This window comes from Mauremys reevesii, linkage group 1, assembly GCF_016161935.1.
Source record: "Mauremys reevesii isolate NIE-2019 linkage group 1, ASM1616193v1, whole genome shotgun sequence".
Classification (NCBI taxonomy): domain Eukaryota; kingdom Metazoa; phylum Chordata; order Testudines; family Geoemydidae; genus Mauremys; species Mauremys reevesii.
Window position 1 is genome coordinate 563,356 of NC_052623.1, and position 26,046 is coordinate 589,401.

The 26,046-nt window shown below is 59.7% G+C and overlaps 1 protein-coding gene across 9 annotated transcripts in view; it reads right to left on the reverse strand.

The window, feature by feature from the left end:
* Positions 1-26,046, reverse strand: part of DNHD1 (dynein heavy chain domain 1) — a 238,199-nt gene that overhangs the window by 123,646 nt on the left and 88,507 nt on the right. For all 9 annotated transcript variants that reach the window (XM_039529722.1, XM_039529729.1, XM_039529697.1 and 6 more), the window contains 3 exons: positions 13,202-13,478; positions 12,815-12,942; positions 1,952-2,150 (listed from right to left, as the gene is read on the reverse strand). In XM_039529722.1, the coding sequence (XP_039385656.1) occupies positions 1,952-2,150; positions 12,815-12,942; positions 13,202-13,478 (604 nt within the window). The remainder of the gene's footprint in view (positions 1-1,951; positions 2,151-12,814; positions 12,943-13,201; positions 13,479-26,046) is intronic.

Sequence of the window (26,046 nt, forward strand, 5' to 3'; positions counted from 1 at the left end):
CCTAATCTGAAATGGCAATACCGATTTCAGCGCTACTCCCCTCGTCGGGGAGGAGTACAGATATCGATATTAAGAGCCCTTTATATCGATATAAAGGGCTTCGTTGTGTGGACGGGTGCAGGGTTAATGTGATTTAATGCTGCTAAATTCGATATAAACTCGTAGTGTAGACCAGACCTTAGATTTACCAAGCCAGCCCAAAACAGCCTCTGTGTTACCTCATTGGTTACTCAGAAGTCCAAACAACGCAGCTCCCTTAAAGTGCCCAGCCTCAGGCCTCCATCCAGACACATCAGGTATGATGATGATTCCTGAGAATCTTATCTCATCATATAAAAGAAAAGGTTCTCCCAATCCCAAAGTATCAGCCCTATAATTTAGATCTTACCCAAAACACATGCTTATAGTCAATTCTTGTTAACTAAACTAAAATTTATTAAAAAAGAAAAGAGAGAGAGAGTTGGTTAAAAGATCAATATACAGACAGACTTGAAGTCAATTCTTGAGGTTCAGATACATGGCAGAGATGAGTTTGTAGTTGCCAAAAGTCCTTGTAGAAATAGTCCAGAGGTTATAGTCCAATGTCCATATTCAGGGTGACTCCAGTCATGACTGGGGATCTCAATCCTTGTGGCTTAAGGTTTCCCCCTCTTGAAACCCAAAGCGGATCTGAGATGAAGCAGGATCATGTCCCAAGGTTTTTATACATCTCCAACAGCCTTTTGCCCTGAGAAAACAATAGGCTTAACTCCTTCTCCCAAACATCCTGGCAATTAGCACAGGGTAATTTACCCATTAACAGTTCAGATACAGGTTACCACAACCTTCAAAGAGACACATAGACAATAACACTATTTCACGCAAGTGTCTTCCTAAATGTTAATATTCCTCTTTTGATCTTTGAATCAAAGCCATAGCGATAGACAAGACTTGTTTGCTGACATCCCAAGACCTGAGCAAACATCTCCCCTTCTACCTCTAACAATGCAGGCTGCATTTCAAAGCTCTGTTCATTTAGTATCTTCCTAACCAGTCCTTAAGGTTCACCCATGGGTCAGGTCAGTCTGTGAGGTAATTAACTCTTTCTGGCCCTGTCACCTTTCAATGAGATGTTATATTACACTCAGAACATCACACACACACACCCCGTCCCCAACATATCAATGCCCCTAGCTCTGACACAGCACTTTTCATCAATCCATGGGGGGAGGGGGGGAGTGAGGGCAGGGCTATCCCCACTGTACAGATGGGACCAAGACCCAGAGAAGCTAAGTGACTTGCCCAAGGTCACACAAAAATCCATGGCAGAGTAGGGAACTGACCTCAAGTCTCCGGCTGGTACTGTGACCACCGGACCATGCTTCTCATTGTCATGAGACAATGCGTCCCCATTCCTGATTCCCTTCTGGGCTCTCTCCGGTAGCCAGCTTTTAATCCATTTCATGGGCCACACTGATTTGGTATAGTGACAGTTTTTAATCAGCATGTCATGCAGAACTGAGGCAAAGAGCCAACAGTCTTTTACATCAGCCCAGGTCCCTGTGCCCCCCAGACCTGCCATTGGGTCGCCTTTGCCTGCCAAGCTCTGGTGCATGAAGCCATGCTCTGGGCACTGATGCTTCTCCAGCAGGACAGACCCTTTCACTTGCTGGGCCATGCCTGAACCAACTTCCCTCGTGTCCAGGTTTCTCTACCATAAACCCCGAGTCAGGAGCTCTCCCCAGACTGATCGTCCCTCGCCCCTCTCAGAGCCAGTAGGGCAGATATGTCTCCTTCCATTTCTCCCAGAGCTCTGCCTCTCCAGCCTTGCTGGGGCTGCCTGGAGCTCCCTCCACTTTGTCAAGGCCTTTCTGGGCCTGAAGGTGCCGGAGCAGAATGCAGGGCCCCAAGGATACAAGTCTCCACAGAACTGCTATGGATTTCCCTTCCCATCTCTCCCTGCAGGGCTCACCTGTGAAGAACTCCCTCCAGCAGCTACTCTTCATGAGTGGGCTGGCCAGCTTCTGAAGCAGGGGCAGAAACTGCTGGAAACTAGTGATCATGTGCACACAGGCCTGCAGGATGGGGTGATCGGCAGGCAGGGACTCTTCCATGTGGGACGCTTCCCTCTGCCACTCAGCCATCTTCTCTGTGGCCAGGGGGGTGTTGAACTGGTAGGACAGAAAGACCAGCGGGTGCTCAGATAGCCCTGGAGGGGGGTGCATCCCTCAGGCAAACCCATCCACACTCAGGAGAGCCCTATGGAATAGCAAGGGTGGCTGCAGGTGGGAATTAGCAGAGCTGTGAATGTGTGGGAGGAGGCCAAATTTGGGATAACAAGAGAGATTGTAGGTCAGGATTGGGGGCCCCGGCAGAGCTGGGGTGGGCTGGAATAGCTCTGGGCCAGGAGTGAGGGGCACCAGCAGAGCTGTGAGGGAGCCCAGGGTTGAGGTAGCAGGGGGCTGTGGGTCAGCAGGGAGGGGCACCGGCAGAGCTGGGGGGGAGCCCAGGGTTGGGGTAGCAGGGGGATGTGGGTCGGGAGTGAGGGGCACCAGCAGAGCTGGGGGGAGCCCAGGGCTGGGACAGCGGGGGCTGCGGGTCGGGATCGGTGGGATGTGATGAAGTGTTTTGCATGAGCACTGTGTGTCTTAGTTTTCCCTGTGTGCTGTGTGTGTAACGAGGTGGCGGGAGAGGGCTAGGGGTGACCTTGCCTAGCAGCCTCGTGGAACAGTGACCCAGAGGCTATCATGGAAGCCAGCCAGTGGGAACAAAGGATGGAAGACAGCAGGCCCAGGTGGCCTGTTTTTGGACCAAAGACAAAAGGCGGAGGAGGGACTGTGTGTGTGTGTGTGGGGGAATATAGGGGGCTCGGCTGGAAGGAGGGGGCGGCTGGACTGAGGACAAGGAACAGCCTGGGCCCATGGGGACTGGGACAGATCCAGCTGGCTGGGGTTGAGACTGGCCAGGGCTGAGGCCTCTGAGAACTGCCTGGGCTGTGTTCAGACACTCAATAAACCTCCTGTTTGACACTGGCTGAGGGTCCCTGCAGGTTAGAGATCGAGGGCATTGCTCCCTCTGGGGGTGGGGTCCCTGGGGCCCAGAGCGAGGGGACTCTCTAAGGGGCCCAAGGCAGGGCCAGGCATGCGGGAGGCTCAGATGTACAGTCCCAGGAGGCAGGGGCCGGAGAGAGAGAGCCACCCTCGCAGGGGACTGTCACACTGAAAGGGGTCCCTTCCAGGGGCCATACGGAGCCAAGAGAGCCTGGGGCCGAGGAGCCTGTGACAGGGGGCACCGGTAGGGTAAAGATAAGGCCTTTGTCTGTAGCCATAAAGCCTCAGGCCTTCGGCTGCAGCCAGGTTAAAAAAAGCAGCAGCCATTAGCTGAGAAGCAGAAAGTCACATCCCCACAGTCCATCTAAATGACATTGAAACCCTGGAATATCCGGCTGTTAAGAAGCAGACCCCGTCCTCATGGCCCCCACTAGCACCAGATAAGCTGGTTAAAGAAAACGTCGTTTGATAGCGTCTGTCTGGCAAGAAATCACTTCTCAATGGTTGTGGGTGTGAAACCCACATTTCTTCCTTGTTTTGTCATTATGGTCCCTGTCACAAAGTGTGGGGGAGTCAGGGCCCTGCACCCCCCACTTTCTGCGATTCACTGGGACTCTCAGCCAGCCGGGAAAACAGAGGTTTATTAGACGACAGGAACACAGTCCAAACCAGAGCTTGTAGGTACAGAAACCAGGACCCCTCAGTCTGGTCCATCTTGGGGAGCCCCCCAGGGAGCCCAGACCCAGGTTCTGGGCCTTCCCCCATCTCCCCAGCCAGCTCTGAACTAAAACCCCAGCCGTCTCCCCCAGCCAACCCCCCCAGCCTTTGTCCAGTTTCCGGGGCAGAGGTGTCACCTGCCCCAGCCCCCTCCTGGCTCAGGTTACGAAGGGCAGCCGCCATTGTTTACATGCTGGCCATCAAGTATCATCCCCCAGTGAAGTCACCCCCTTATTTCCGATCCCCATCTTGTACTGGTGCAGTACCCCAGGGAAACGGAGGCATGCCCCTTGTTAGCAGAAGACAATAAACTAGTAAAACTCCCACACAACATTCCCAGGTCAATCCGCCCCCCTCCCTGCTGGGTCACATCTCTCCCCCCTCCGAGACTGAACTGAGCGGGGTCCCTCTGCCCAGTGACCCGGGGAAGTTCAGGGCCCCCTCTCCGGGACAGCGCGTCCGCTATCAGGCTGGCGCTTCCCTTCACATGGACCACGTCCATGTCATAATCCTGCAGGAGCAGGCTCCACCTCAGGGGCTTGGTGGGTTAGCAGTGAGGGGCAGCAGCAGAGCTGGGGGGGACGGGGGCAGGGCTGGGCTAGCCGGGGGCTGCGGGTCAGGAGTGAGGGGCAGCGGCAGCACTGAGGGCAGCCCAGGACTGGGCTAGCAGGGGCTGTCGGTCAGGAGTGAGGGAGAGAGCCCAGGGCTGGGCTAGCAGGGGCTGTCGGTTGGGAGGGAGCCCAGGGCTGGGCTAGGAGGGCTGCGGGTCGGGAGGGAGGAGGAGCCCAGGGCTGGGCTAGGAGGGGCTGCAGGTCGGGAGGGAGGGAGGGAGCCCAGGGCGGGGCTAGGAGGGGCTGCGTGTCGGTAGTGAGGGAGCCCAGGGCTGGGCTAGCAGGGTCTGCAGGTCGGGAGGGAGGGAGGGAGCCCAGGGCTGGGCTAGGAGGGGCTGTCGGTCGGGCGGGAGGGAGGGAGCCCAGGGCTGGGCCAGGAGGGGCTGCGGGTCGGGAGGGAGGGAGCCCAGGGCTGGGCTATGAGGGGCTGCGGGTCGGGAGGGAGGGAGGGAGCCCAGGGCTGGGCTAGGAGGGGCTGCAGGTCGGGAGTGAGGGAGAGAGCCCAGGGCTGGGCTAGGAGGGGCTGTCGGTCGGGAGTGAGGGAGGGAGCCCAGGGCTGGGCCAGGAGGGCTGTCGGTCGGAGTGAGGGAGGAGCCCAGGGCTGGGCTAGCAGGGGCTGCGGGTCGGAAGTGAGGAGAGAGCCCAGGGCTGGGCCAGGAGGGCTGTCGGTCGGGAGGAGGGAGGAGCCCAGGGCTGGGCCAGGAGGGCTGTCGGTCGGGAGTGAGGAGGAGCCCCGGGCTGGGCTAGAAGGGGCTGCGGGTGGGGAGGAAGGGAGGGAGCCCAGGGCTGGGCTAGGAGGGGCTGCGGGTCGGGAGGGAGGGAGCCCAGGGCTGGGCTATGAGGGGCTGGGGGTCGGGAGGGAGAGAGCCCAGGGCTGGGCTAGGAGGGGCTGCGGGTCGGAAGTGAGGGAGGGAGCCCAGGGCTGGGCTAGGAGGGGCTGCGGGTCGGGAGGGAGGAGCCCAGGGCTGGGCTAGGAGGGGCTGCGGGTCGGAGGAGGGGAGGAGCCCAGGGCGGGGCTAGGAGGGGCTGACGGTCGGGAGGGAGGGAGGGATCCCAGGGCTGGGCTAGGAGGGGCTGCGGGTCGGAAGTGAGGGAGGGAGCCCAGGGCTGGGCTCGGAGGGGCTGCGGGTCGGGAGGAGGAGGGAGCCCAGGGCTGGGCCAGGAGGGGCTGTCGGTCGGGAGTGAGGGAGGGAGCCCAGGGCTGGGCTAGAAGGGGCTGTGTGTCGGGAGGGAGGAGCCCAGGGCTGGGCTAGGAGGGGCTGCGGGTCGGGAGGGAGGGAGGGAGGGAGCCCAGGGCTGGGGTAGCAGGGGCTGCGGGTCGGGAGCGAGGGAGGGAGCCCAGGGCTGGGATAGGAGTGGATGCGGGTCGGGAGGGAGGGAGGAGCCCAGGGCTGGGCCAGGAGGGCTGCGGGTCGGGAGGAGGAGGGAGCTCAGGGCTGGGCTAGGAGGGGCTGCGGGTCGGGAGGGAGGGAGGAGCCCAGGGCTGGGCTAGCAGGGGCTGCGTGGTCGGGAGGGAGGGAGCCCAGGGCTGGGCCAGGAGGGCTGTGGGTCGGGAGGGCGGGAGGAGCCCAGGGCTGGGCTAGAAGGGCTGCGGTCGGGAGGGAGGGAGGAGCCCAGGGCTGGGCTAGAAGGGCTGCGGGTCGGGAGGGAGGGAGGAGGAGCTCAGGGCTGGGCCAGGAGGGCTGCGGGTCGGGAGGGAGGGAGGAGCCCAGGGCTGGGCTAAGAGGCTGCGGGTCGGGAGGGAGGGAGGAGCTCAGGGCTGGGCTAGCAGGGGTTGTCGGTCGGGAGGGAGCCCAGGGCTGGGCTAGAAGGGGCTGCGGGTCGGGAGGGAGGGAGGGAGCTCAGGGCTGGGCTAGAAGGGGCTGCGGGTCGGAAGTGAGGGAGGGAGCCCAGGGCTGGGCTAGGAGGGGCTGCGGGTCGGGAGGGAGGGAGGAGCCCAGGGCTGGGCCAGGAGGGGCTGCAGGTCGGAAGTGAGGAGGGAGCCCAGGGCTGGGCTTGGTGGGGCTGCGGGTGGGGAGTACGGGAGGGAGCCCAGGGCTGGGATAGAAGGGGCTGCAGGTCGGAAGTGAGGGAGGGAGCCCAGGGCTGTGCAAGGAGTGGCTGCGTGTCGGTAGGGAGGGAGCCCAGGTCTGGGCTCGGAGGGGCTCCGGGTCGGGAGGGAGGGAGGAGCCCAGGGCTGGGCTAGGAGGGCTGCGGGTCGGGAGGAGGGAGGGAGCCCAGGGCTGGGCTAGAAGGGGCTGCAGGTCGGAAGTGAGGGAGGGAGCCCAGGGCTGGGCTAGGAGGGGCTGCGTGTCGGGAGGGAGGGAGAGAGCCCAGGGCTGGGCTAGCAGGGGCTGCGGGTCGGGAGGGAGGGAGGAGCTCAGGGCTGGGCTAGGAGGGCTGCGGGTCGGGAGGGAGGGAGGAGCCCAGGGCTGGGCTAGGAGGGCTGCGGGTCGGGAGGAGGGAGGAGCCCAGGGCTGGGCTAGGAGGGGCTGCGGTCGGGAGGAGAGAGCCCAGGGCTGGGCTAGGAGGGGCTGCGGTCGGGAGGGAGAGAGCCCAGGGCTGGGCTAGGAGGGGCTGCGGGTCGGGAGGGAGGGAGGGAGCCCAGGGCTGGGCTAGGAGGGGCTGCGGGTCGGAAGTGAGGGAGGGAGCCCAGGGCTGGGCTAGCAGGGGCTGTCGGTGGGGAGGAAGGGAGGAGCCCAGGGCTGGGCTAGGAGGGGCTGCAGGTCGGAAGTGAGGGAGGGAGCCCAGGGCTGGGATAGCAGGGGCTGCAGGTCGGAAGTGAGGAGGAGCCCAGGGCTGGGCTGGGAGGGCTGCAGGTCGGAAGTGAGGGAGGAGCCCAGGGCTGGGCTAGGAGGGGCTGCGGGTCGGGAGGGAGGGAGGAGCCCAGGGCTGGGCTAGGAGGGGCTGCGGTCGGGAGGGAGGGAGGAGCCCAGGGCTGGGCTAGGAGGGGCTGCGGGTCGGGAGGGAGGGAGCCCAGGGCTGGGATTGGAGGGGCTGCGGGTCGGGAGGGAGGGAGGGAGCCCAGGGCTGGGCTAGGAGGGGCTGCGGGTCGGGAGGGAGGGAGGAGCTCAGGGCTGGGCTAGGAGGGGCTGCGTGTCGGGAGGGAGGGAGGAGGGAGGAGCTCAGGGCTGGGCTAGAAGGGGCTGCGGGTCGGAAGGAGGGAGGAGCCCAGGGCTGGGCTAGGAGGGGCTGCGGGTCGGAAGTGAGGGAGGGAGCCCAGGGCTGGGCTAGGAGGGGCTGCGGGTCGGGAGGGAGGGAGGGAGCTCAGGGCTGGGCTAGGAGGGGCTGCGGGTCGGGAGGGAGGGAGGGAGCCCAGGGCTGGGCTAGAAGGGGCTGCGGGTCGGGAGGGAGGGAGGGAGCCCAGGGCTGGGCTAGCAGGGGCTGTCGGTCGGGAGGCAGCCCAGGGCTGGGCTAGGAGGGGCTGCGGGTCGGGAGGGAGGAGGAGCTCAGGGCTGGGGTAGCAGGGGCTGCGGGTCGGGAGGGAGGGAGGGAGCCCAGGGCTGGGCTAGAAGGGGCTGCGGGTCGGGAGGGAGGGAGGGAGCCCAGGGCTGGGCTAGCAGGGGCTGCGGGTCGGGAGGAGGGAGGAGCCCAGGGCTGGGCCAGAAGGGGCTGCGGGTCGGGAGGGAGGGAGGAGCCCAGGGCTGGGCTAGCAGGGGCTGGTCGGAAGTGAGGAGGAGCCCAGGGCTGGGATAGGAGGGGCTGCAGGTCGGAAGTGAGGGAGGGAGCCCAGGGCTGGCCTAGGAGGGCTGCGGTCGGGAGGGAGGGAGGAGCCCAGGGCTGGGCTAGAAGGGGGTGCAGGTAGGAAGTGAGGGAGGAGCCCAGGGCTGGGCTAGGAGGGCTGCGGGTCGGGAGGAGGAGGGAGGAGCCCAGGGCTGGGCTAGCAGGGGCTGCGGGTCGGGAGGAGGAGGAAGGGAGCTCAGGGCTGGGCTAGGAGGGGCTGCGGGTCGGGAGGGAGGAGGAGCTCAGGGCTGGGCTAGGAGGGCTGCGGTCGGGACGGAGGGAGGAGCCCAGGGCTGGGCTAGGAGGGCTGCGGGTGGGGAGGAGGAGGGAGCCCAGGGCTGGGCTAGGAGGGGCTGCGGGTCGGGAGGGAGAGAGCCCAGGGCTGGGCCAGGGGCTGCGGGTCGGGAGTGAGGAGGAGCCCAGGGCTGGGCTAGGAGGGGCTGCGGGTGGGGAGGGAGGGAGGAGCCCAGGGCTGGGCTAGCAGGGGCTGCGGGTCGGGAGGGAGGGAGGAGCCCAGGGCTGGGCTAGGAGGGGCTGCGGGTGGGGAGGAGGGAGGAGCCCAGGGCTGGGCTAGGAGGGCTGCAGGTCGGAAGTGAGGAGGAGCCCAGGGCTGGGCCAGGAGGGCTGCGGTCGGGAGTGAGGGAGGAGCCCAGGGCTGGGCTAGGAGGGCTGCGGGTCGGGAGGGAGGGAGGAGCCCAGGGCTGGGCTAGGAGGGGCTGCGGTCGGAAGTGAGGGAGGAGCCCAGGGCTGGGCTAGGAGGGCTGCGGGTCGGAAGTGAGGGAGGGAGCCCAGGGCTGGGCTGGCAGGGGCTGCGTGTCGGGAGGAGGAAGGGAGCCCAGGGCTGGGCTAGGAGGGGCTGCGGGTCGGGAGGGAGGGAGGAGCCCAGGGCTGGGCTAGGAGGGCCATGGTCGGAAGTGAGGAGGAGCCCAGGGCTGGGCTAGAAGGGGCTGCGGGTCGGAAGTGAGGAGGGAGCCCAGGGCTGGGCTAGAAGGGGCTGCGGGTCGGGAGGGAGGGAGGAGCCCAGGGCTGGGCTAGGAGGGTTGCGGGTCGGGAGGGAGGGAGGAGCCCAGGGCTGGGCTAGGAGGGCTGCGGGTCGGGAGGGAGGGAGGGAGCCCAGGGCTGGGCTAGAAGGGGGTGCGTGTCGGTAGGGAGGGAGCCCAGGGCTGGGCTAGGAGGGGCTGCAGGTCGGAAGTGAGGGAGAGAGCCCAGGGCTGGGCTAGGAGGGGCTGCGGGTCGGGAGGGAGGGAGGAGCCCAGGGCTGGGCTAGGAGGGCTGCGGTCGGGAGAGGGAGGAGGAGCTCAGGGCTGGGCTAGGAGGGCTGCAGGTCGGGAGGAGCACAGGGCTGGGCTAGGAGGGGCTGCGGGTCGGGAGGGGAGGGAGGGAGCCCAGGGCTGGGCTAGGAGGGGCTGCGGGTCGGGAAGGAGGGAGGAGCCCAGGGCTGGGCTAGGAGGGGCTGCGGGTCGGGAGTGAGGGAGGGAGCCCAGGGCTGGGCTAGCAGGGGCTGCGGCTCGGAAGTGAGGGAGGGAGCCCAGGGCTGGGCTAGGAGGGGCTGCGGGTCGGGCGGGAGGGAGGGAGGGAGCCCAGGGCTGGGCTAGCAGGGGCTGCGGGAGGAGGAGCCCAGAGCTGGGCTAGGAGGGGCTGCGGGTCGGGAGGGAGGGAGGAGGAGGAGCCCAGGGCTGGGGTAGCAGGGGCTGCGGGTCGGGAGAGGGAGGAGCCCAGGGCTGGGCTAGGAGGGCTGCGGGTCGGGAGGAGGGAGGGAGCTCAGGGCTGGGCTAGGAGGGCTGCGGGTCGGGAGGGAGGGGAGGAGCCCAGGGCTGGGCCAGGAGGGGCTGCGGGTCGGGAGGGAGGGAGGAGCCCAGGGCTCGGCTAGAAGGGGCTGCGGGTCGGGAGGGAGGGAGGAGCCCAGGGCTGGGCTAGCAGGGGCTGTCGGTTGGGAGGGAGCCCAGGGCTGGGCTAGGAGGGGCTGCGGGTCGGGAAGGACGGAGGGAGGGAGCCCAGAGCTGGGCTAGGAGGGGCTGCGGGTCGGGAGGGAGGGAGGGAGCCCAGGGCTGAGCTAGCAGGGGCTGTCGGTCGGGAGTGAGGGAGGGAGCCCAGGGCTGGGCTAGGAGGGGCTGCGGGTCGGTAGGGAGGGAGCCCAGGGCTGGGCCAGGAGGGCTGCGGGTCGGGAGGAGGGAGGGAGGAGCCCAGGGCTGGGCTAGGAGGGCTGCGCGTGGGGAGGGAGGGAGGAGCCCAGGGCTGGGCTAGCAGGGGCTGCGGGTCGGGAGGGAGGGAGGAGCCCAGGGCTGGGCCAGGAGGGGCTGCGGGTCGGGAGGGAGGGAGGAGCCCAGGGCTGGGCTAGCAGGGGCTGCGGGTCGGGAGGAGGGAAGGAGCTCAGGGCTTGGCTAGGTGGGGCTGCTGCTCGGCAGTGAGGGAGGGAGCCCAGGGCTGGGCTAGGAGGGGCTGCGGGTCGGGAGGGAGGGAGGGAGCCCAGGGCTGGGCTAGGAGGGGCTGCAGGTCGGAAGTGAGGGAGGGAGCCCAGGGCTGGGCTAGGAGGGGCTGCGGGTGGGAAGGGCGGGAGGGAGCCCAGGGCTGGGCTAGGAGGGGCTGCGGGTCGGGAGGGAGGGAGGAGCCCAGGGCTGGGCTAGGAGGGCTGCGGGTTGGGAGGGAGGAGCCCAGGGCTGGGCTAGGAGGGGTGCGTGTCGGTAGGGAGGAGCCCAGGGCTGGGCTAGGAGGGGCTGTGGGTCGGGAGGAGGGAGGAGCCCAGGGCTGGGCTAGGAGGGGCTGCGGGTCGGGAGTGAGGGAGGGAGCCCAGGGCTGGGCTAGGAGGGGCTGCGGGTCGGGAGGGAGGGAGGAGCCCAGGGCTGGGCTAGCAGGGGCTGCGGGTCGGGAGGAGGAGGAGCCCAGGGCTGGGCTAGGAGGGGCTGCGGGTCGGGAGGGAGGGAGGAGCTCAGGGCTGGGCTAGGAGGGGCTGCGGGTCGGGAGGGAGGGAGGAGCCCAGGGCTGGGTTAGGAGGGGCTGCGGGTCGGAAGTGAGGGAGGAGCCCAGGGCTGGGCTAGAAGGGGCTGGGTCGGAAGTGAGGAGGAGCCCAGGGCTGGGCTAGCAGGGGCTGCGGGTCGGAAGTGAGGGAGGAGCCCAGGGCTGGGCTAGGAGGGCTGCGGGTCGGGAGTGAGGGAGGAGCCCAGAGCTGGGCTAGGAGGGGCTGCGGGTCGGGAGGGAGGGAGCCCAGGGCTGGGAGAGCGGGGGCTGCGGGTCGGGAGGGAGGGAGGGAGCCCAGGGCTGGGCTAGGAGGGGCTGCGGGTCGGGAGGGAGGGAGGGAGCTCAGGGAGGGGCTAGGAGGGGCTGCGGGTCGGGCGGGAGGGAGGGAGCTCAGGGCTGGGCTAGGAGGGGCTGCGGTCGGGAGGGAGGGAGGAGCCCAGGGCTGGGCTAGGAGGGGCTGCGGGTCGGGAGGGAGGGAGGAGCCCAGGGCTGGGCTAGGAGGGCTGCGGGTCGGGAGGGAGGGAGGAGCCCAGGGCTGGGCTAGGAGGGGCTGGGTCGGAAGTGAGGGAGGGAGCTCAGGGCTGGGCTAGGAGGGGCTGCGGGTCGGGAGGGAGGGAGGAGCCCAGGGCTGGGCTAGGAGGGCTGCGGGTCGGGAGGAGGGAGGGAGCTCAGGCCTGGGCTAGCAGGGGCTGCGGGTCGGGAGTGTGGGAGGGAGCCCAGGGCTGGGCTAGGAGGGGCTGCGGGTCGGAAGTGAGGGAGGGAGCCCAGGGCTGGGCTAGGAGGGGCTGCGGGTCGGGAGGGAGGGAGGGAGCCCAGGGCTGGGCGAGGAGGGGCTGCGGGGCGGGAGGGAGGGAGCCCAGGGCTGGGCTAGGAGGGCTGCGGGTCGGGAGGGAGGGAGCCCAGGGCTGGGCTAGGAGGGCTGCGGGTCGGAAGTGAGGGAGGAGCCCAGGGCTGGGCTAGGAAGGGCTGCGGGGTCGGAAGTGAGGAGGGAGCCCAGGGCTGGGCTAGGAGGGGCTGGTCGGAAGTGAGGGAGGAGCCCAGGGCTGGGCTAGAAGGGGCTGTGTCGGGGAGGGAGCCCAGGGCCGGGCTCGGCGGGGCTGCGGGTCGGCAGTGAGGGAGGGAGCCCAGGGCTGGGCTGGCCGGGGCTGCGTGTCGGGAGGGAGGAAGGGAGCCCAGGGCTGGGCTAGGAGGGGCTGCGGGTCGGGAGGGAGGGAGGAGCCCAGGGCTGGGCTAGGAGGGGCTGCGGGTCGGGAGGGCGGGAGCCCAGGGCTGGGCTAGCAGGGGCTGCGTGTCGGTAGGGAGGGAGCTCAGGGCTGGGCTAGGAGGGGCTGCAGGTCGGGAGGGAGCACAGGGCTGGGCTAGGAGGGGCTGCGGGTCGGGAGGGAGGAGCCCAGGGCTGGGCTAGGAGGGCTGCGGGTCGGGAGGGAGGGAGGGAGCCCAGGGCTGGGCTAGGAGGGGCTGCCGGTCGGAAGTGAGGGAGGGAGCCCAGGGCTGGGATAGCAGGGGCTGCAGGTCGGAAGTGAGGGAGGGAGCCCAGGGCTGGGCTAGGAGGGGCTGCGTGTCGGTAGGGAGGGAGCCCAGGGCTGGGCTAGGAGGGGCTGCGGGTCGGGAGGGAGGGAGGGAGCCCAGGGCTGGGCTAGGAGGGGCTGCGGGTCGGGAGGGAGGGAGGGAGCTCAGGGCTGGGCTAGCAGGGGCTGCGGGTCGGTAGGGAGGGAGCCCAGGGCTGGGCTAGGAGGGGCTGCGGGTCGGTAGGGAGGGAGCCCAGGGCTGGGCTAGCTGTGGGAAGGCGCCGGTCATTACCTTGCTGAAGGCGAGGCACCTCCATTCAGTGATCTGCTCGGAGATGGTCCGGAGCAGCCTCCAGACGTGCTCATGGGCTTCAATGAGCCCCCGGCTCCTGGCCACAAAGGAGACATCTGTCCGCTCCCCTGGGAAGAGCAAGGGCATGACGTTCACTCCGGAGGCCAGACAGCAGCACAGGGTGACCCAGCACTCCTGCTGCTGTTCGCTTTGCAGGCTCTCTCCTAGGTTGGAGGAGCCCCCTGGGACACAGGGAGGTGAGGGGAGTCACAGGGGCATATCCCTGGGGATGCGAGGGTGTGTGCTCTGGGAAGTAACAGGGACAAGTAGGGAGCCCTGGGGTTGTCTCCCCAGCAGATGCAGGATGGGACCCCATTGCTCTCATGCCTGTGAGGATCCTCTGGGAGCGGCACAGCTCAGCTACACGGGTGGCCATGGCCTGGAAGCGGCGGTGCAGCTCTCGCAGCTCTTGCTCCATTGCACGCGGGCTCTGGGAGGGGTCCAGGAACTTCCCTGTGGTGGCTGTGGTCAGCAACTCCTGCAGCTCCTGTCTGGCTCTCTGCAGCGAGTCTACGAGCTCAGCAATGATGCTGAGACGCCGTGAGACAATGAAGTCCGAGGCCTCCTGCTGCTGGTACACGAAGGCCTCCCAGGTGTCCAGGAGCTGGGGACAGAGGCAGACCCCAATCAGGGGGACAGCAGACTCATGCAGACACTACCCGGTGCTCTGGCGAGGCTTTGATTTCTACTATGAAGACTAGAAAGATCCTGTGCTTTGGAAAGGCTGTTTTGGCTCCCAACAGGAAGTCTTGCAGGGCAGCAGAATCCAGTGTGGTTTGTTTTACTGGCTGGCTGAGAGTCACATCTGACTGCAAAGTGGGGGGTGCAGGACCCTGTGGCTTTCCCAGGACCCCGCTGGGGTGGGCTCGCTGTGGGAAGCACACGGAGGGGCAGAGGATGCTGAATGCTCCAAGGAGAGACCCAGGAGGTGAAGCCGTGTGAGCTTCTTGCCCTGAAAAAGTCTGCTCCAAGGGAGAGGAGGCTCCCCAAAGTCCTGCCTGGCTTGGTGGGGAGCAGTTCCAGAGCATCGCCCAGGACTCCGTGACAAGTACCTGGAATGCATGTGTTCAGAGTAAAGAGAGAAGGGGCACACTATGTACCAGAAAAACAAGGTAGAAAGCTGAGCGGTTCAATCTAGTTTCACATGATGCACACAAGACCTTTCTACTTGTAAACAGGATGGGTATAAGAAGGATAGCTTCAGGAGTGTAACTCTGGAAGCAAACCTTCTGCATAAGGTGAATTTAACAATGCTGCATGAGACCATTTCATGGACACTGGTATCGTATTGAATCTTTCTTCCTGTATTATACTATTATGTTATTGACGTTTAGCAATAAAACCTGACTGACACTAGTTGTCTGGTCTCTTGACTATATTTCATACTGTGTGTTCAAGCAATAGACTACATAGTTTATCACCAGAGCCTACCTCTTGCTCCCCTGGCCATGAAGCTATGAACTTGCCAGCTGGCCAGCACCAAGGAAAGATTCAACTACCAGCTCAGTAGGAGCAGAATGACAGTTGAATGTGCGTTTGGTACATTAGAGGGATGCTGGTGGGATTTACTCACTAGACTGGATCTCAGTGAGAAAAATATCCCAATCGTTACAGCTGCCTGCTGTGTCCTGCAAGACATCTGCGAGGCAAAGAGGGACAAGCTGCCAACAGGATGGAAGTGGAGCAGCTGTAGGCGGAGTATGAACAACCAGACACAAGGGCTGTTACAAAAGCCCAGTGTGGAGCTGTCTGGCTGAAAGAGCACTTCCAAATGAGCCACAGCAGTGGGCCTGGAGCCCTGGGTGCTGCTAAGCAGTGTGTTGTGGTTGCTGAATACTTATAAATAGGAATGGGTATTTTCCTGAATCTACAAATTATGTGGTGCAGCTAGTACTGTTTGCTTTCAGTACCACTGTGTATCCCGCAATATTTGTTGTGAACTAATAAAGATGATTTGATTCTCCAAAAATAGAATTTTAATAAGTGGGGGGAAAAGGGCAAAAAAAATGATGTGAAAAAAACACAGGCAATGTAATACAAACGTTTAACATCAATTAACAGAGTGGAACTTTAACATTGGAAAGGTAATAATAAGCTTTTCTATCTAGTTGAGAGCACCAATGTAATCTGTTGTGGCTACACACACCAACCGTGGTTCTCACAGGTCAGTGTATGGGAAGCTGTGGGTTTTTTTGCTGTCCCCTGGTATGGAGTTGTAGGAGAAAGGATATGGCCCATGATGCCACATGGTGTGTTGGGGGAAGCAGGGAGCAGTCACCATGGAGTTCTCTAAGGACTGCAAAGGCTGGAGTATCCAGGATTTATGGACCTGTAAGTCAACCAAAGTTGGCAGCATTTGGATTTGCTGCCTCAGAAGACACATTGTGTCCCAGTGGATCTCCCTCTCCTTGTCTTGCTGGGACTCCGAGGCCTTTTTCCGTTTTCTCTTTCTCCATGCTGTCGGTCATTCACAGTCCGGTGGAGCACTGGCTTGCAGGATCTCTTGATGGATCACTTGATAAATTGCCCTGTTCTGTTTATTCCCTCTGAAGGGTCTGGCACCAGCCACTGTTGGCAGACAGGATACTAAGCTAGCTAGACCATTGGTCTGACCCAGTATGGCGGTTCTTACATTATCTCTCTGAACACATCCTCCCTAGTCCTCCTCTTTTTCCTCCTCATTAGGTCAGGTGTTCTGCAAGTGTACAGGGCGAACCCCTCAAAGCCACCATGCCAGAAGTTGCTAATAAAAACTCCTTTCCCTTATTCCCATAAACAGTTTTAATATGAAATGCTTATTGACACACTGGTTTTGGAGACCCTCGGCAGAGCACCGCTCTCCAGTCCCAGCCACAGGCCCACTGGGGGTGAGAGGAGGATGGCTGCTCTGTGGCATGAAGCTCTAACATCTTGGTCCCTATTCCACGGGTGTGAGTCTAGATTCACAGATTCCAAGGCCAGAAGAGACCATTGTGACCATCTAGGGCAATGGCATGGAATACTGGCACAGGTGGTTTTAGCAGATCTCTCACCCCGAGGGGCACAAAAAGCACAGCTGCTACTGGTTTCCCAAGCTGCCCTGGTCTATATACCACTAGCCTGGTTTACTGCAATGGTGCCAGCCGAACTCGCTGCAGCGTGGCATGGGAAGTGTCTGAGAGTGAAGGATGAAATAAGGCAGCCACCCCTAGGAGAGGATTGCAGAGGATCTACATGAACACTTCATCAAGATCTCTCAGGAAGACGAAAGGGACATCCTTATGCACATGGCCCCCCTCCCACTGCCTAACCCAACTTAGCTTAATGCCCACTCTGCTCCTTCCTCTCACATGAGTCGCAGGGTCCTGTCAGCTGGCACTGGTAGTGATACTGGAAAACTGGAGTGTCTAAGGGAATTGTTTGTGTGACTTGTGGTTAGCCAGTGGGGTGAGACCAAAGTCCTTTTTGTCTGGCTGGTTTGGTGCCTTAGAGGTGGAAAAACATTTAGAACATGTTTCCCTACTTTGCTTGTGAGAATGTAACGTGGGACTGTACCAAAAGCCTCAGCAAAATCAAGATATATCGCATCTGCTGCCGCTAAGGGATTGTACCCTATCCAGTAGGCCAATAACATTATCAAAGAAGGAAATTAGGTTGATTTGGCATGATTTCTTCTTGACAAATCCATGCTGGCTATCCCTTATAACCTTATCATTCTCTAGGTGCTCACAATAATAATAATAATAATAATAATTAACAAATAATTTATTCCAGTACCTTTCCAGGTATCCAAGTTAGACTGACCGGTCTATAATTCCCCAGGTGCTCTTTGTTCCCCCTTTTAAAGTTAGGTACTATGTTTGCCCTTCTCCAGTCCTCTGGGACCTCATCCATCCTCCATGAGTTCTCAAAGATAATTGTTAATGGTTCCAAGATTGCTTCAGCCATTTCCTTAAGTACTCTAGGATGAATTTCATCAGGCCCTGATGGCTTGAACACATCTAAACATTCTTTAACCTGTTCTTTCTCTATTTTGGCTTGTGTTCCTTCCTCCTTGTTGTTAATATTAATTGTGCTAAGTATCTGGTCACCATTAATCTTTTAAGTGAAGACTGAAACATGGAGACCTGGGAGAAGCGTCGGAATCTGTGGGGAGAATGGGCCATTACAGCAGGGATAAGGGAGACCCAAGGCAGATTTGGGAGTGGGGGGGAATCAAATCAGTATCTTAGATGTTTATTTACTAATGCGAGAAGTATGGGGAATAAGCAAGAAGAACTTGAAATGCTACTAAATAAACACAACTATGATGTATTTCAGAGTGGTAGCCATGTTCAGCAAAACCAACGAGGAGTACTTGAGGCACCTTAGAGACTAACAAATTTATTAGTTGGCATCATAGAGACTTGGTGGCATAATACGCATGACTGGAATATTGGTATAGAAGGGTACAGCTTGCTCAGGAAGGACAGGCAGGGAAAAAAGGGAGGAGGTGTTGCCTTATATATCAAATATGTCTATACTTGGACTGAGGTTGAGACGGAAATAGGAGACAGACTTGTTGAAAGTCTCTGGATAAGGATAAAAGGAGTAAAAAACAAGGGTGATGTCATGCTAGGGGTCTACTACAGGCCACCTAACCAGGTGGAAGAGGTGGATGAGGCTTTTTTTAAACAACTAACAAAATCATCCAAAGCGCAGGACTTGGTGGTGATGGGGGACTTCAGCTACCCAGACATCTGTTGGGAAAATAACACAGCAGGGCACATATTATCCAACAAGTTCTTGGAATGTATTGGAGACAATGTTTTATTTTAGAAGGTGGAGAAAGCTACTGAGGGGAGGCTGTTCTAGATTTGATTTTGACAAATAAGGAGGAACTGGTTGAGAATTTGAAATTTCCTTGGGTGAAGGTGATCACAAAATGGTCGAGTTCATGATTCTAAGGAATGGTAAGAGGGAGAACAGCACAATAAAGACAATGGATTTCAAGAAGGCGACTTTAGCAGACTCAGGGAGTTAGTAGGTAAGATCCCATGGGAAGCAAGTCTGAAGGGAAAAGCAGTTCAAGAGAACTGGCAGTTTTTCAGAGGAGACATTATTAAGGGCACAAGAATAAACTGTCTCACTGCAAAGGAAAGAGGAATTATGGCAAGGGACCACCCTGGCTTAACCAGGAGATCTTCAATGATCTAAAGATCAAAAAAGTGTCCTACAAAAAGTGGAAACTCGGACAAATTACAAAGGAGGAATATAAACAAATAATACAAGTATGTAGGGACAAAATTAGAAAGGCCAAGGCACAAAACAAGATCAAACTAGCTAGGGACATAAAAGGAAACAAGAAAACATTCCACAAATACATTAGAAGCAAGAGGAAGGCTAAGGACAGAGTAGGCCCGTGTGACGGAGCAATTCTGGCGGGACCCAACTGAGAGTGCCAAATCAGGACCAATTGCTTAAACTGGGCAGTCACAGCCCTAGGCTGGGGTTTTTCCACCTCTAAGGCAAACCAAACCAGCCAGACAAAAAGGACTTTGGTCTCACCCCACTGGCTAACCACAAGTCACACAAGCAATTTCCTTAGACACTCCAGTCTCCCAGCATCACCACCAGTGCACTCGTCCTGGGGATGAATGGTTATGAAAACCAACACCCCAATAAAAGAAAAAGGTTCCCTCGATCCCAAAGGACCAAGCCCCAGACCCAGGTCAATATACACATCAGATCTTTCCCACAAATCACGCTGTTGCCAATCCTTTAGAATCTAAAATCTAAAGGTTTATTTACAAAGGGAAAAAGGTAGAGATGAGAGGTAGAATTGGTTAAATGGAATCAATTACATACAGTAATGGCAAAGTTCTTAGTTCAGGCTTGCAGCAGTGATGGAGTAAACTGCAGGTTCAGATTGAGTCTCTGGAATACATCCCCCACTGGGATGGGTCGTTCAGTCCCTTGTGTAAAGCTTCAGTTTGTAGCAAAGTCCCTCCAGAGGTCAGAAGCAGGATTGAAGACCAAATGGAGATGATGCATCAGCCTTATATAGACTTTTCCAGGTGTAAGAATCTCTTTGTCCTCATTGTGGAAAATTACATCAAAATGGAGTCTGCAGTCACAAGGACAAGTCTCTGCATACTTTGCTGAGTCACAAGGCGTGTCTGCCTTCTCTCCATGGGTCAATTGTGTAGCTGATGGTCCTTAATGGGCCATCAAGCCAGCTAGGCAGGGCTAACACCAGCTTGTCTGGGATATTTCCCAGAAGCAGAGCATAATACAAAATACAGACAGTACAGAGCCAATACTTATACTTCAACTACAAAATGATACACAGACATACAGACAGCATAATCATAACCAGCAACCCAGAACCTGGTCTTAGACACCTTATATGACCCCCTTTACTTAAGATTTGGTGCCACTACAGGACCTTGGTTGCAACCCATGTTCTATATGGTCCCAATTTATATCAATAACGTCACAGCCCGTTACTCAATGAGGGGGGAAAAACAATAACAGAAAATGTGGAAACGGCAGAGGTGCTAAATGACTTCTTTGGTTCAGTTTTCCCCAGGAAGGCTGGTGGCGATTGGACACCTAACATAGTGAATGACAATGAAAATGAGGTAGGATCAGAAGATGCTAAAATAGGGATAGAACAAGTTAAAAGTTACTTAGACAAATTAGACGTCTTCAAGTCACCAGGGCCTGATGAAATGTATCCTAGAATACCCAAGGAGCTGACTGAGGAGATAGCTGAGCCATTAGCGATTATCTTTGAGAAGTCATGGAAGACGGGAGAGATTCCAAAAGACTGGAAAAGGGCAAATCTAGTGCCCATCTCTAAAAAGGGAAATAAGGACAACCTGGGGAATTACAGACCAGTCAGCTTAACTTCTGTACCCGGAGAGATAATGGAGCAAATAATTAAGCAATCATTTTGCAACACCAAGAAGATAATAAGGTGATAAGCAACAGTCAGCATGGCTTTATCAAGAACAAATCGTGTCAAACCAACCTGATAGCTTTCTTTGACAGGGTAATAAGCCTTGTGGCTAGGGGGGAAGTGGTAGACGTGGTATATTTTGACTTCAGTAAAGCTTTTGATACTGTCTCGCATGACCTTCTCATAAACAAACTAGGGAAATGCAACCTAGATGGAGCTACTATAAGGTGGCTGCAGAACTCGTTGGAAAGCTGTTCCCAGAGAGTAGTTATCAGTGGTTCACAGTCATGCTGGAAAGACATAACAAGTGGGGTCCTGCAGAGATCAGTTCTGGATCTGGTTCCATTCAATATCTTATAAATAATTTAGATAATGGCACAGATCAGTGTTCTTCACTGCAAGGCCCGTGAGCCAGTGGTGGCTCCCATGGACCCTAAGTGCATCTCCCTGTCAATCACACTCTCTGGCAGCGCAGTGGGGCTGCAGCGAAGGCAGGCTCCCTGCCTGCCCCAGCCCCATGCCACTCTCGGAAGTGGCCAGCATGCCCCCGAGGGGAGCAGAGGTCTCAGCGCACTGCTCCTGCCTGCAAGCACCGCCCATGAAGCTCCCATTGGCTGGGAACGGGGAACTGTGGCCAATGGGAGTTGAGAGGGCAGTGCCTGTAGAGAGGGGAAGCGCGCAGAGCCACGTGCCCCCCCAGGGGCCACAGGGGCACATAAGACGGTTACTCACCGTTGTAACTGTTGTTCTTCGAGATGTGTTGCTCCTATTCATTCCAGTTAGGTGTGCGCGCGCCGCGTGCACGATTGCCGGAAGATTTTTACCCTAGCAACACTCGGTGGGTCGGCTGGGCGCCCCCTGGAGTGGCGCCGCTATAGCGCTAGTTATATACCCCAGCCGACCCGTCCGCTCCTCAGTTCCTTCTTGCCGGCTACTCCGACAGTGGGGAAGGAGGGCGGGTCTGGAATGAATAGGAGCAACACATCTCGAAGAACAACAGTTACAACGGTGAGTAACCGTCTTTTCTTCTTCGAGTGATTGCTCATATCCATTCCAGTTAAGTGATTCCCAAGCCTTACCTAGGCGGTGGGGTCGGAGAGAGACGTGGCAGAGTGTAAAACCGCTGAGCCAAAGGCTGCATCATCTCTGGATTGTTGTACCAGCGCGTAATGGGACGCGAAGGTGTGGATGGAAGACCATGTGGCTGCGCGGCAGATGTCTTGGATTGGGACATGGGCCAGGAACGCCGTCGAAGAGGCTTGTGCTCTCGTGGAGCGAGCGGTAAGGCGGCTAGCCGAAATATGGTCAAGTTCGTAACATGTTCTAATACACGAGGTCACCCAGGACGAGATCCGCTGAGAGGACACTGGCTTGCCCTTCATGCGATCAGCAACTGCTACAAATAGCTGGGGCGAACGCCGAAAGGGTTTTGTTCGTTCTATATAAAAGGCGAGGGCCCTACGGACGTCCAGGGTGTGAAGCTGTTGTTCGCGACGTGATGAGTGCGGCTTCGGGAAAAACACGGGTAGGAAAATTTCCTGATTCACGTGAAAAGCCGACACCACCTTTGGGAGGAAGGCTGGGTATGGCCAAAGCTGCACCTTGTCTTTATGGAAAATGGTGTACGGCGGGTCCACCGTAAGGGCGCGGAGCTCAGAAACTCGTCTCGCTGAAGTAATAGCGATGAGGAAGGCAGTTTTCCATGACAAGTAGAGCAGGGAGCATGTGGCCAAGGGCTCAAAGGGGGCTCCCGTGAGCTTGGATAGAACAAAGTTCAGGTCCCAGGTCGGCGTAGGTCGTCGTACCGGCGGGTATAAGCGGTCTAATCCCTTCAGGAAGCGGGAGACCATTTGGTTGGAGAAGATCGAACGATCCCCGATGCCGGATCTAAAGGCGGAAATGGAGGCAAGGTGTACTTTCAAGGACGCGACCGCTAGGCCTGACTCCTTGAGCGACCAGAGATAGTCCAAGATCATAGGGATAGTGGCCATGAAGGGATCTAGACTCCTTTGATCGCACCAGAGTGCGAAACGCTTCCATTTGGCAAGGTAGGTAGCCCGAGTGGAAGGTTTCCGGCTTTCCAGCAGGACTCGCTGCACCGCCGCTGAGCAGCCACGTTCCGCTTGGGTCAGCCACTCAGGAACCAAGCTGTAAGGTGGAGGGACTGCAGGTCTGTGTGGCGAAGCCTGTTGAAGTCCTGAGTGATCAGGTCTGGCCAGAGGGGAAGAGGGATGAGGTCCTGCACAGAGAGGTCGAGCAGCAGGGTGTACCAGTGCTGCCTCGGCCAGGCCGGGGCGACGAGTATGAGGCTGCCTCTGTCCCTGCGGAGCTTCAGCAGAACTCGGTGCACGAGGGGAAATGGGGGGAAGGCATAGAGCAGGTGACCCGTCCAGGACCGGAGGAATGCATCCGACAGGGAGAGCGACCTTGGAAGGAGCAGAACTGGTGGCATTTCCTGTTCTCCTTGGATGCAAACAGGTCTATTTGGGGAAAGCCCCACTGCCGGAAAACTGTGTGGATAACATCGGGGCGGATCGACCACTCGTGGGAGAGGAATGACCTGCTGAGATGGTCGGCCAACGTGTTCTGGACTCCTGGAAGAAATGATGCTACCAGGTGAATTGAGTGGGTTATGCAGAAATGCCACAGGTGCAACGCTTCCATGCAAAGCAGGGAGGAACGAGCCCCGCCCTGTCTGTTGACATAAAACATCGCTGTCGTGTTGTCCGTGAACACGGCCACGCATCGACCTTGAAGGTGGGCGCGGAAGGTTTGACACACCAAGCGAATCGCCCGCAGCTCCCTGACATTGATATGGAGGGAGAGCTCTTGGGGTGACCAAAGACCCTGGGTGTGCAGGGTGTCCAGGTGTGCACCCCAGCCCATTGCCGAGGCATCTGTGGTCAGGGTGACGGAGGGTTGGGGTGGGCGGAATGGAACTCCGGCACATACCACCTCCGGGTCCAGCCACCAGTTGAGCGCCTTGAAGGTCAACCTCGGGACTGTGATGACCATATCTATGGGGTCCCGGTGCGGACGGTACACCGACACCAGCCAAGCTTGAAAAGGGCGAAGACGCAGTCTTCCGTACATGGTTATGAAGGTGCATGCTGCCATGTGGCCCAGGAGGCTGAGACAGGTCCGCACCGTTGTTGTAGGAAAAGATTGGAGGCCGCGGATGAGGGCAGCCATCATCTGGTGTCGAGGCAGAGGGAGGCAGGCCCTGGCTAAGTTTGAGTCCAGGACCGCGCCGATGAATTCCAACCTCTGCGTTGGGGCCAAGATAGATTTCTCGGCGTTGACCAGTAGGCCTAAAGTTTGGAACAGGCCCAGGATCTCGGAGGTTTGGCGCGCTACGCGCTGCTGGGATGACCCGCGGACCAGCCAGTCGTCGAGATACGGGTAAACATGTATGTGACGACGGCGAAGGGCCGCTGTAACCACCGCCATGCACTTGGTGAAGACCCTTGGTGCTGTGGAGAGGCCGAAGGGGAGCACCGTAAACTGGTAGTGCATGCTGTTGACGACGAAGCGGAGGTAGCGTCGATGAGGAGGGTAAATGGCGATATGGAAGTACGCGTCCCTCATGTCGAGGGCGGCAAACCAGTCTCCCGGATCCAGGGAAGGAATAATGGTCCCCAGGGTTACCAGGCGGAACTTGAGCTTGAGTAGATATTTGTTGAGCTCTCGGAGGTCGAGTATGGGACGTAGACCTCCCTTCGCCTTGGGGATTAGGAAGTATCGGGAATAAAATCCCCGGCCCCGCATGCCGTCCGGCACCTCCTCTATGGCACCCAAACTCAACAGAGACTGAACCTCGAGTAAGAGGAATTGCTCGTGAGAGGGGTCCCTGAAGAGGGACAGGAAGGGAGGATGGGAGGGAGGGGACGAAACAAACTGGAGTCGGTAACCAAACTGTATTGTGCGAAGTACCCAGTTGTCCGTTGTTATCTGGGACCACGCCGGTAGGAATTGGGAGAGGTGGTTGAAAAATAATGGGGAAGGATCCGGTACATAAACTGGTGGGCCGTCCTCGGGCGTCCCATCAAAAGTTTTGCTTATTGCCCGAGGGAGGTTTGGAGGGCGCTTGGGACTGGTTCCCTTGATTGCCCGACTGTCTACGTCGGTTCACTCTGCCCCTGCGCCGATTGTCGGGGCGCGGCCTGGGCTGGTTGAACGGACGGTAAGGCTGTGGTCGGAAAGGTCTCCTCTGGGTAGCCGGCGTGTGCATGCCCAGGGAGCGAATAGTAACTCGACCATCCTTAAGGGTCTGAAGCCTCGAGTCTGTCGTGTTCGAGAACAGACCCTGGCAATCAAACGGGAGGTCCTGAATTGTATGCTGGACCTCCGGTGGCAACGTGGAGGCCTGCAGCCACGAGATCCTCCTCATGGTCACCCCAGAGGCCAAAGTCCTGGCTCCCGAATCTGCGGAGTCCAGAGAGGCTTGAAGGGCCGACCGGGACGCCTTTTTACCCTCCTCAACTAGGGCCGAATACTCCGGGCGGGAGGCAGATGGTACAAGTTCCATAAACTTTGACAAAGACACCAGGAGGTCGTGGGTGTACCGACTGAGGAGAGAGAGCTGGTTGGCGACTCTCATTTGGAGGCCCCTCGCCAAGTAGATCTTGCGGCCCAGGAGATCCATCCGCCGCGCCTCCTTTGACTTGGGCGCCGGCGCTGGTTGGCCATGCCGTTCACGGTCATTGACCAATTGTACGACCAACGAGCATGGAGGCGGATGTACGTATAAGTACTCATACTCCTTGGATGGTACCGAATATTTCCTTTCCACCCCCCGAGCGGTGGGAGGGATGGAAGCTCGTGACTGCCAAATCGTATTCGCATTGCGTTGTATCGTGCGTATAAATGGCAGTGTGACATGAAGAGGAGTGTCTGCCCCGATTATGCTGACCACCGGGTCATCGTCCTCCGCCACCTCTTCCACCGGCAGGTTACTGTTTTGGGCCACCCGGCGGAGCAAGTCCTGGTGGGCTCGGAGGTCTATCAGCGGAGGGCCCGAGGAGGATGCCCCTGCCACAGCCTCGTCCGGTGAGGAGGAGGATGACTGACCCGGGAGCAGCGTATCCGGTGGGGACTCGTCCATCTGCTGTGAGATCTCTGTCACAGGGGGATGCTCCTGGCCCCCCGTTGGTAGTGGCTCCTCTATCGCCGGGGAGGGAGGAGGTCGGCAGAGCGTGGCCTCAGGTGCTCTATGGTCGGAGGACCTGGGGCGTTGAGAGAAGGGCACCCCTTGTCCCTCATGATAGGTCTAAGGGGTCCAAAAGCCCCACTGTGGAGGCCCCTGGTCTTGCCCTTGCGGGTCAGTACGTTGATCCCCCGTGCTGTCCGCTTGCGAGGAGACGGACGGCTGGCGTGAAGGCCACGGTGGGGCGGAGAGAGTATGAGACTGCCCATCGACTCTGCCGGTTTGTCCCTGGACGGTGCCGGGGAACGGTGCCGGCCATCTCGGTGCCGGGAGCGAGACCGGGACCATCGACCATGGCGGTGCCGGGAGGTCGACCGGGATCTTGTGTACCGACGGCGGGAGCGGCTGCGGGGTGACCGGTACCGGTACCGGTACCGAGATCCGGAACGGTGCCGATATCGCCAGTCGGTGGAGCGGGACCGGGACCGTCTCCTCGAGTGCGACCGGTACCGCGATGGAGAGCGGTACCGGGACTGCAAGCGGCGCCGAGATCCGGAACGGCAGGAACGAGAGCGCCTCCGGGACCGGGAGCGGGACCTGGAGTATCGTTCCTCACGCCTGTCAGGGGAAGGAGGCCGCATGGTAGCCGGCTTACCCACTGACTTCACAGCCCGCACCAGCGGTGCCGGGGGCTGGATATGCCCAGGTTCAGTGAGCGCTATTAGCTCTCTCGCCGTCGAGAAAGTCTCAGGTGTCGACGGGAGAGGTAGCTCGACCACGGTGCGCACCGGGGAGCACGGAGGTACCGGACTCAACGGCCCTGTCGGTGCCGGAGTTGACGGCACCACGCATGGCCTATGCGCTGTCGGAGCCGGTGCCGAAGGAGCTGGCGCTGGCGGCTGGACGAGCGGTCCCGACGCAGGTGCCTTGACGGACTTCTGCTGTGGCTTGCGTTTCCCCGATGGCGAGAGGGAACGGTGCCGAGGTGTCGGTGCTGGCTGCTGCTTTTTGAGAGTCTCGGCACCGGACCGGTCGGGAACTGCTGGGGCGCTCCGTGCTGAAGACGACTGCGGAGCTGTTGGTGTCGGCACCGCAGGGCTAAGT